The sequence below is a fragment of the Panicum virgatum genome, chromosome 2K (genome assembly GCF_016808335.1).
Source record: "Panicum virgatum strain AP13 chromosome 2K, P.virgatum_v5, whole genome shotgun sequence".
Taxonomy (NCBI): domain Eukaryota; kingdom Viridiplantae; phylum Streptophyta; class Magnoliopsida; order Poales; family Poaceae; genus Panicum; species Panicum virgatum.
The window spans coordinates 45,031,664-45,042,848 of NC_053137.1; the positions used below are offsets into that span (position 1 = coordinate 45,031,664).

The 11,185-nt window shown below is 47.8% G+C and overlaps 1 protein-coding gene across 1 annotated transcript; it reads right to left on the reverse strand.

The window, feature by feature from the left end:
* Positions 1 to 9,145: 9,145 nt before the first annotated feature.
* Positions 9,146 to 11,185, reverse strand: LOC120695657 (cytochrome P450 76M5-like). Its single transcript, XM_039978871.1, has 2 exons — positions 10,191 to 11,185; positions 9,146 to 9,972 (listed from the first exon to the last, which is right to left on the reverse strand). The coding sequence occupies exons 1-2, from the start codon at positions 11,067 to 11,069 to the stop codon at positions 9,352 to 9,354; spliced, it is 1,500 nt and encodes a 499-aa protein (XP_039834805.1). The 5' UTR covers positions 11,070 to 11,185; the 3' UTR covers positions 9,146 to 9,351.

An 11,185-nucleotide genomic window follows, 5' to 3' on the forward strand; every position in this document is an offset into this window, starting at 1 on the left:
ATTTGTATGGAACATATCTGTAATGTATAAATATCGTGCGTGGAGTTTGTATCGAACCTATCTGTAATATATAGTAATCGTGCGTGGAGTTTGTATCGAACCTATCTGTAATGTATAAATATTACGCGTCCAGTTTGTATGAAACATATATGTACCTATGTGTTCTCATATATTTTTGAATGCAGGTATGGAGATGGACTCCTTGCTAGACCCAGTTATCGACTCGAGAAACAGGTCTTACTTTGCAGCAGCTGAGCACCGAGCCCTTGAGGTGCTACGTCCTCGTCCACCCGGGGAGGCGATCTCTATACACCACGATTGGTGTGACAGGTATGTACTGAAATATTATTGTTTATCACTTATGTATTCGTCGGTATTCCTTTGTTTCGACAATTTTGTTTATTGCAGGTTACGTGAGGCCGGTCTACTGACTCTGAGCCATCTTGTCGAGGGTGGGCCTATTCAGCTCGACCGATCCCTCCTGACGGCGCTCGTTGACAGATGGAGGCCTCACACACGTTCCACCTCCCGTGTAGGGAGATGACTCCTACGCTGCAGGACGTGGCCTACCTCCTCGGCCTCCCTATCGTCGGGGAGGCTGTAGGTCCGCGTGTGGTGGCGGCCTCGTGGAAGGATGACCTGGAGGCCCGTTTTGCCCTGGTTGACCGCGTGGAAGAAGCAGGTCCGATCAACCCACACCCGCGAGCAGCAGGTCCTTCGAAGACCTGGTTCCTACAGTTTACAGTAGGTATTCATTGCATATTTAAATTTAATTGTTACAATTCACATGTTCCATTGTCAGTTGAAACCATTAATCTTAATTGTTTATGCAGCCTGCCCTGTTGGCTGCGGATGCCGACAAGTATAGTGTGACCAGATCGCTAGAGGCGTACCTACTTTGGTTGTTTGGTTACATCATGTTCAACAACACTCATGCAACTCGGTCGATAGGATTCTCCTTCCGTATGCACGGGAGATTGCGGATGGGGACGAGGACGTACCGCCCTACAGCTGGGGCGAGGCGGTACTTGCAGCCACTTACCGTGGACTCTGCGACGGCTGCATGAAGACACATGGGAACGTTATCCTGGCAGGGTGCTCACTACTGCTACAGCTTTGGTCGTACGAGAGGCTAGCCGTTGGTCGGCCCACGATCGGCCACAAGGCTTACCACGGGGCCATGTACGGCGACGAGGAGGATGAGAGGCCCACTATGGGAACTATCTGGATCTGGCGTCAGGTACGTTCGCAACAAATCTAATTTTGTTATTCATTGTTACAAGATGCATTAGCGCACTTTTAATTTTACTTATTCGGAATGCAGAGGTCCTGGGCGCATGCGCAGGTTAGACGCGCATATCCTGAGTTTGTTTCGGAGCTCGACATGCTGACGCCCGAGGACGTTGTCTGGGAGCCTTACACCCCAGAGGCTGTGGCTACCCGTGCACCAGCAGGCCTGTCTTCGCACTGCTCCACGAATGCGAGCATGTGTCTTACTACAGTTGTCCTGGTTTATGACATCGCGGTTGAGGCATATTGCCCCTGGAGAGTCAGGAGACAGTTTGGGCAGCGCCAGGAGTTTCCGGTGCCCACCGCGTTGGAGCGTGTCAGTCGCCAGGACCACAGGTAATTATGAATGAACTTGTCTCATACATTCGTGTTGAATCTAACGATTCTTCGTGGTCCACTTTTGTAGGTTGTCAAGAAGTGGCTTGCCGTGCTCTGATGATTGGCTCACCAAGATGCAGCCGTGGGTGGACCAATGGGAACAGGCAGACGAGCACTTGGTCCATCCAACAGGACCACACACAGACAACTCCTTTAGGGCTTACCTCACCTGGTACTTACCCCGGACTCGGGCTCGTCTGGTTTATGTTGACACTCACCCGCAGCCACACCAGGCGAGGCCTCAGGATGGCTATGCCCGGCACCACGTGGAGGCACTAGCTGGCGCGGTGAGTATCTTGATCATATTTGCATATGTATATTAATATTCATAAGATAATTCATGTGTTTCTAACTGTTCTTTTACTGAATGGATGCAGTTTCGTCTTTGCAACATGATGGAGACGGACTACTCGACTTACCTGACGAGGGTACGTGCCGGATCCCCAATGACCCAGTTTGAGCAGACAGAGGCATGGTCGAGGCAGCGTGACCAGTTGCGTCAGGTAGTGCACAACTTGGGAAGCCGTGTGCAGTACGAAGACAGCCATGGGTCGTCCCAGGCCTCGTCATCGTTCCCGTGTCCGTCGACCGTGCACGGGCCGACATCGCAGTTCTTCCCAAGTGCAGGTAATGTAGATATCTCTTTAAAATTTGATCAAGTGTTCCTACATATTTACTAATATCACAAACAGGATACGATCCAGCTACTGTGTTCGGCCATACTGGAATGTTTAGAGGGACGGCACCAGTTGGCGGACCGTATCCAGGGATGGTACCGGGGCCACAGATACCGGCCTACACAGGTTAGTTTATGTTTCGTATTTTGGTTTCTACATGTCATGACGAAAGACACGAGCGTACGCTAACATCCCCATTTTATGCGTAGGATTCTACCCCGATGCGGGCGCCGACCCTTCTTCTTCCTCCTTTTGACCAGATAACGAGGGCTTCACCTTAGACGTCCTCGACAGCTTGACTCCAGACGAGCCTGCCGCGCAAGGTGACCCTGATGTCTTGGGGTATTCACAGCTAGGAGGAGCACCATTTGGGATCTCTCAGCAGCAGACACCGCAGCCCCTTTCGCGTCCTGAGCGACAGGTGAGGTCTCCCGATGTTCTCACCTACTCCGAGGGCCATGTCCGTGCCCAGCAGAGGGCTAAGAGGGTCCGACGCCCTAGGGGTGGTTAGATATATCTGATGTTTGTATCTCTGATGTTTATTTGTAATGAGATAGCTGTGGACTGCTTATTTGTATCCGATGTTTATGATTGTGCTAGTTTACTTGTCATTTGTTTCTATAGATACTATTGATGTGAACTTGTTATGTTTGTGAGTTCCATAATGCTCGTGAAATAAGAGAAGTTCTTGCGAATTTTTTCCATGATTTAATGAAGGACAAGTTAGGTGCGGTAGGAGTTAGCGGGCGAGATCCCGCCGATGATGATGACGACAACCGCATACAGTGTAAACTTCGCGACACGCTCGAATAGCTCAAAATAGGAACCATACTGTACCTAGCTGCGAGTACGAGATCACAGGTTGCCACTACTCAGCACGGCGATCACGGGTTTCCCAAATGTCGCATTTTTTGCCCAGACATACGTGACAAAAGACGACAACCCAATAGCAGTGCCCTTCCACCATTTCAAAAAGATGTGACAACACGACAACCACACCAGTTCACCTTCAAAGCAGTCTCTCTGGCGAGGACGACGGACCTGCCATTCTATAGCGAAGGTCTGTGGCGTGTAGTGGGGAAGGCGGCATCTAGTCGCGATCGACCGAGCGGCAGCAATGCAGTGCTATGAGTCTGCATGCACAGAGATGCATCGAGTAGTCATTTCGAGAATCGAATCTAGCCTTTTCAGTGTTAGGTCAGCTAGCCTCTTCACTGTGTTGTCATGTAGGCTTTTTAGGTGCATTTACACTCAACACTCCGGGTATCAGACCTTTGTGCACCTATAAATACTCCGAAGTATGTGAACTCCCAGCAGCACTCAAATACGAAAGCTCATTGTATACCCAATGTCTGGAGGTGGGTCTATCGGGAAGAATTACTATGGTTTTCGGAAAGGAAAAGGGGGAAGAAAGGGAGACCCCATAATATGGGAGGGGCCTCTTGGACCTAATTCCTTTTCGGAACCAGTGTTTGAGTTTTCGCCACAGCACAAGAGTGAATTTACCAATGAAACTCCTCTTCGACAATACGATAACCGTAGAGAACCGTGGCCAAAATGCAGACATGGTGACAACTGCTTTGTGTAGATGTGCACCGACGGGATAGATGGCGGTCGGCGTTTCTTTAAATGTCCACACGTATGGGTAATACTCGGTTGTTTCATTTTTTTATCTTCAATGAGACACCTTACATGAAATTTGTTTTGCAGTCTTTCGATGCTTCAGAAAACTGTGGTTTTACTAGGTGGGTCGATCCTGCACCAATTGATTATGTTCAGGAGTTCATCGAGTACCTCCAGATAAAGATCTTTGATCTGGAATGCAAGGTGAACCATTATGAGGAAGTGAGCGAGGGTAATAAAGACGACGAAGATGATGATACTAGCAATGCTGCCGGTTCACAGGATGAACCATGCACTATTCCTTACTGCAACTGCCCTTGTCACAAGAAGAAGGGCCCTGCGACTCCGGCACCACCGCCTGCACCACCTGCAATGGGTGGATACTGCGGAGAAGGCTCAACGCAGTTTGCCACGTGGGGGTACGGCTACTAGGACTACCCTAGTGCTAGTGACATACTGCATCATTGTGTTTGTTGTGTTGTTTTTAAATTACCTAAGGCATGTTAGGTTAGTCCAGAATCTGTTTACCGTAGTTTGCAACGGGTTCTGCCATGCCACTGCATGTGTGATGTGTGTTTCATTATCGTTGTATTATGATGTAAAATTTGATGGTTCACATTATGTAATGCATTTCTTAGTTCTTATTTCTTATCGTTATATTAATTAAATGTGTGCTTTTTAGTATTCTAGTGACATGAAAAGCTCCGAAAATATTAAGGACAAGTTCAAACATTTCATAGATTCCCGGCTACAACTGCAAATTAATGGTACAAGTTACAACAAACAGAGTCAAGCTCTAAACTGAAAACATAAACAACTAATTGCAGTGGCATGTGCACGCGACAAGGTAATTTCTTGTTGCATCTAAACCTACCATGCCTTATGGAATGTAAAATGCCGGGATTACATGGTACTACTCTACTGAGTGCACCGAGGATATTTGCCCTTCCTAATTGCTTCGGGCCCGGCTTCCTTCGCACGGCGTGCCCTCTCTCGCTTTCTCTCTCTGTCAGTTTCACGTTCGGCCGCCGCCTTACGATCCACCTCCTCCATCCTCTTGTGGATCTCTTCTTGCTCTTTCTTGCGCTTCTCTTCTTGCTGTTCCTCGTGCTTCATTCAGCGCCAACGTTCTGTAGCCCACCTTGCTTGTTGTTCCACAAAGTTCTTTGCCTGCTGCGACTGCACGGTGTCGAACCACTGCATAAAATCACAAAGAGGCGGAGGAAACTTTGTCCAACAAAAGTTAGAATCATAACTCAATGTTAGGTCACGAAGAAAAATAGCATATGTTGTCCTGCTACATTGGCCCGGTATTTGCCGTATCGCTTAGGTGGATCATATTCGTAGTTCTCACACATAAAGAACCTCATGCCGTAGTCATCTCCTAAAACCTCAGATTACATGAACTTGCATAACGAACCGCAAAAGCACATTGTCACATCAATTCCTTCAGGTACGGTGGCTACACACTTGCTCCACGGAATGTAGGTTGATCCTGACGAAGACATTGGCGCTATAGTGTGGTGCGCCAAATGACGAACAATGATTTAAATAATGCACATATCGTATACCAAATCGATGCGTGAAAATATAGGTACTGTCATAATTCTATTGTCTTATGCTGCAATATCAATAAAGTACTGTCATAATTCTATTCTAATGCATAATTAATTTAAAAATAAGTCTGTAATAGTACTCAAATTGTAATACTAAACGAGTGTTCTAAAGCACCAAATCTAATTCAGCTAATCCGCTAATTAAATGAAATTGTTATACAATATCAACGGATTCATACGGAAGTTACCTGCAGATCACAAGTGCGGAATTCGGCAGAGCTTCGCTGCTTTTCTTCTCCTCACCCCTCTCTTTTTTCCTGAATTTTTATGCTCAAATGACAAGGGAATGGCGGCCAGGGCTTATATAGGAGGGAGGGACCCTGTCGCCCCTGGGGTGGGCGACAGGCCCCTGTCGCCCGTTGGGGGGGGCGACAGGCCCCTGTTTCATTTTTTTCGGCCATGAACCTCGTTGCAAATTTGAAGAAAAAAATTACATCTAGATCCTGTCGCCCCCATAGGGTGACCGGGGGGTATTTTTGAAATTTTTCAAAACGGACATATATTTTTAAAATAGTCCTTTGAGCTGATTCTAGCATATTCGGCCTAATAACTATTGCTGCCGGCTGTTTTGTTATCCAACATTGGATTGTGGGCTGTTTTTAGCATATTTGGCCCAATAGCCATTTTCTGCATACTGTTTTGTAATTTTGTTAGAAAAAAGTTTAATTTACTCCCTTTCTATTATAGCCAAAGTTTGGATATAGCCGTGGGTTAGCGGGGGCTGCTGGGTCACAAGGGTGGCCCTAGCAGACTTGTCACCTACTCCAGATTTTATGTTTCTGGGTATAAATTAGCCTAACAAACTAGCTCATAGTCAAATTTATTCAAGAATAAATTTATTTTGTTTCGAAACAATTTTTAAATTATTCTAGCAATACAAAAAATGTGTTCGAGAACAAAAAAAATTATTCCGAAATAAAAAAAACTTAGTTATTGGACCTTGAGCGATGGTTTGACAGGCAATAGCCCGAGCGACTCCTAATATTTGCGCGGATTAGTTGGGCGAGCGAGCAGTGTTGCTGTAGCCTGTATGTAGCCTATAGCCGGCCCTGTGAGCGCTTTTATTCTTTGTGTATGTTTTTATTCTATGGTATTCTTTTATCCCTTCAATGCCATGCACAGTGTCGCTGTAGCGTTTAGCCATGCGAGCTAGGACACATCATCTTGGTTAGAAAATATCATCATGCGCACGTGTATGATTGCTTTCTTTTCTAGTTTTATTCTTTGTCGTTGATTTCTCTTGCCAAGTATAGGTTCCGATACTTTTTTATTTTTCATTCTCCGCATTTATTTATTATTCCAATTTTTTTATTTTTCTTTCTTTTTTCTTCTAATCCTGTGTATATCACTTTCTTATTTCTTTACTTTTGATTCTAAACCCGATCTAGATATTATTTCCTAACTTTTTTATTCGTGACATTATTTTTAGGGAACGTATCTGGTGCAAACCACAGGTTCGTGATAACTTGTGCAAACCATGCCAAAAAAATCACACATGTAGATGATATGATGATAAACAACCTTATAAAATATCTTATACAAACTCGACTTCCTTTGTGAGATATAAAAATAACAAATTTCTAACAAATCATCTGGACAACTTCCTGGCTTGAAATTTGCTCTTTTTATATCTCACAGATGAAGTCGAGTTTGGACAAATTATTTTACAAGGTTGTGTACCATCATATCAACTAGATGTGTGATTTTTTTTGTGAATTTAAACGATTTTTTTTTGTCATAGTTTACACGGGTTTTCACGAAGTTGTGGTTTGCACTAGATATGTTCCCTTATTTTTATTCTTCACATGGCAGGTTACTTGTATACTAATTTGTTCCACGATTTCGGTCAATAAAGTTTTGACACATCCACTAACTAGATTTTTTGAGGCAGTTAGTAGTAATGACTTATTAGAGGTAGCATGCGCTCGTCGTGTGTTTTCTGCTTAGCATGCATTGCATCCATATTAGAGGTAGCAGATAATGATGAATGTGTTCCTTCTATGTAGTTGTCTAGATGCATGTATGTGAGAGGTAGCAAATAATAATGCATGTGCACTTGTGAAGGTTTGCATACAAGTCCCCCCCCCTCCTTTTTATTTTTTATTTTTGATTATATTATATTATATTTTTCTTTGTATTCTTTTTCAATTTATATGATCGTTTATATATTATACTTTCTTGATACTTGTGTTAACTCTTAGTCCATGCTTCACAATCATTTATTTATGATGTTCAACAAATTGGTATTCATGTTATAGAATTTATACAAATTGTGGATGTGTTGTGTAGAGTTATTTTATAATTTATATTTTTTATATACTAACTTGTTTAGCACGTGTATATATTTATAAGCATATTTTTTACAATGTAAATGCATTTATTGTTCATATAAAATTATTTGTCTATGTGTAACTAATTTTATTCAAAATACCAAATTATTTGTTCGTCTTGTAGATTAAATGGTTCCATGATGTTGATCAATTTTGTTCGCAATATTTATTTTTTATTACTTATCCTATATAATTAAATGTTTGCCAAGTATATATAATATTTTGTTCATTGTGCATTATTGTTAGTCTGTTATGTTTATCTTTTTGTTCGTAGAAAATAATTATTTGTTCATGCTCTTAAAATATATGTTCCTAGTTTCTGAAATTAAGTATTTAACATTAAAAAATGTTTTTTAAAAAAATATCGCGTAAATATAAGCAAATTTGATCTCATTTTAAAGATCTTGTCATGAAAAAGAAAATGGTGCAGTCCAAATTTAATCTAGCTTAGGTTAATAGTTATAGATTTTTTAGTTTCGAAATTGCATGCATATGGATCATATCATCATCTTTGTTCATTTTGTACGCACAGAATCTTTTCGGAACAAGTCCATATTATCCCCCTAAACTTGTCAAGGAGTCCGCATTATCCCCCTCAACTCTCAAAACCGAACAAATCACCCCTTAGACTGTGTGGGCCCCATCTGTCAACTTCTCATCTCTCTCCTTTCTCTGCTTCTTCTACGTAGCAGCGGCCGGCTCCAGTGCGGCGGGAGGCCCACCCAGCGCGTAGGCGGCAGCCAGCGTGAGCCCGCGCGCGGCGGCCACCACACGCAGGTGGCCAGGCTGCTGGCCGCGCCCGCCGAATTGCACGGAGCTCCTCGTCCACGGCTGGTCACCTGCATGCCCGCATCCCCCACCGCTGCCCGAGCCCTCCGCTCCTGCCTCCCCCGCCGTCGCCGGTTCCGTCCCGCCGCTCGAGCTCTCCTTCTCGCCACGCTCGCCGCCGCCTGAGCTCCCCTCCTCGCCGTGCTTGCCCCGTCACTGCTGGGGCGTCTGCTCTGGGCTGACTCGTGAGGATTTGGGCCCTGCGGCGGAGCTCGAGCGGGGGGGGGGGGGGGGGGGGGGGGGGGGGGTTAAAGTGGACTTGTTCCAATTTTTCTCAAGCACACAGTCAGTCTTAAATGGATTTATTTGCAGCCCAAATAAGATCCGGAGATGCGTACTTCAGGTGATTTTTGCACCCGAAGCGATATTTAATCGCGCCCATATATGGTGGCTAGCTAATGCGTTGAGGTAGAAATGATAAAGATGGCATAATTGTAATCAAGAACTGACAGGTGATGGGCCCGTGTAAATAAAAATTAAATGTTGGAAAATATGAAGAGATAAGTTGCTGTACGTGTTGGGCTCTAAACTCGTCACATGCTGACTTGGCTTGGAAGCCTTATTAAACCTTGCTCACATAGACGTATATCCTCGCATCGACTGGGAGCGTCACGGGCGCCCCGGCACCGGCACGGCCTTGAGCGGCGTCACCATGTTGAGCGACGTGCCGAACCGGTCCCGAACGTCCACGTCCCCGGGCTGCATCCCCTCGGGCAGCCTCCACTCGAACGCGTGCAGCATGGATGCCAGGAGCAGCGGCAGCACCCGGGTGGCCATGGGCGTGCCGGGGCACGCCCTCCGGCCGGCCCCGAACGGCATGAACTCCAGCCGGCCCTTGACGCGGAAGTCCGCGTCGCCCGCGCCCACGAACCGCTCCGGCACGAACGCCTCGGGCTCCGGCCACACCGCCGGGTCCCGCATGACCGCCCACAGGTTGACGATCACCTTGGTGCCGCTCGGCACCGGGAAGCCGCCCACCTCCGCGCCGTCGGCCATGGCCAGGTGCGGCATCAGCATCGGGCTCGGCGGGTGCAGCCGCATGGACTCCATCACCACGGCGCGGAGGTAGGGCATCCTGTCGATGTCGGACTCGTCGGGGTGAAGCTTGGAGCCCAGCGCGTCCCGCAACTCGGCGCGGACCTTGGACATCACGGCCGGGTGCCGGAGCAGCTCGGCCATCGTCCACTCGACGGTGATCGCGTTCGTGTCCGTTCCGGCGGCAAAGAGATCCTGCATGTGCGCGTGGTCAAAGGAAAAACCTGGACTTTACTTTGGAAAAGAAAATGTGGCCGTGTTTTGTTCAGTGCCTTTGACGAATCAGCTGTAAGATCGCGACAAGGTGAATGCAAAACTTGTGGACCTTGTTTTTTTTGTCAGTTCGAACACAAAGGAGACGAAATTCCATGGATATCGTTCAAGATAGATTTGGCTATTGGACAGAAACTTACCAAAAGAAAGGACTTGATAGTTTGCAGGCTGAGCTGATCCAATGAGTGAAGCTGAAGCAGCACGTCTAAGAAATCCTCCTTCTTGCAGCCGCCGCCGGCGTTGATGCATCGCGCGATGATATCGCCGAAGAAGTCGTAGAACCTGCCGATAAGCTCAGCGTTGCGCCGGCGCCGGCCCTGCAGGTCGAGCTTGGCGAGCACGGGGAAGAGGTCCGAGAGGTTGGGCTTGCAGGCCTCCTCCACCGTGTCCCTGACCAGCATCTCCAGCTCCTGCGCGCGGTCCGAGCTCAGGTCGGCTACGTCCTCGGAGAAGAGCGCGTTGGACACGACGTTGAGCACGCACGAGAACACGACGCGCCCCACGTCCACGGCCTCGCCGGCGTGGCGTCCCAGGCAGGCGACCAGCTCCCTCGCCTTCCCCTCCCGCGCGGCGCGCGTCGCGTCCAGCCCGCGCGCCGAGAAGAGGTGGGTGGTGCCCACGGCGTGGAGCCGCTTCCACAGCGGGCTGGTGCCGGGGAGCCAGATGACGGAGTGCTCGTGGTTCCCCAGCGCGCGCCCGGCGTCCGTCACCGACCGCGCCGCCAGGACGTGGTCGTACCTCCGCAGCACGTCGCGCGCCGCCGCGGCGGAGGAGGCCACGACGGCGTCGGCGGCGCCGAGCCTCAGGGACATAACGGGGCCGTGCGTCTCGGCAAGCCTGGCGAGGGCGTGGTGGGGCTCCCCGTGGAGGTGGAGGATGTTGCCGAGGAGGGGCAGAGGCGCCGGGCCCGGCGGCCGCCGCGCCGGACCGGAAATGATCTTGGTTGAAAGGAAGAGCTTATAGAGGAGGCAGGAGGCGAGTGAGACGTAGAGGAACCATAGCAGGGCTGAAGCTTCCATTTTTCCTTAGGATCGGTATAATGGGTAGATGGGGAGTGGATTCTGGATGCTCGTGGATTCTTCATTGAGCTGTATGCACGGTCCTATATAGTGGCGCAATCACCAGTCAGCTTTCA

What these genes read in the sequence shown, in the direction of transcription:
- LOC120695657 (XM_039978871.1), bottom strand. Translation starts at nt 11,069, where the DNA reads ATGGAAGCTTCAGCCCTGCTATGGTTCCTCTACGTCTCACTCGCCTCC. An exon ending in CTATCAAGTCCTTTCTTTTG is followed by an intron (nt 9,973 to 10,190) that starts GTAAGTTTCTGT and finishes GCGCACATGCAG; the next exon opens with GATCTCTTTGCCGCCGGAAC.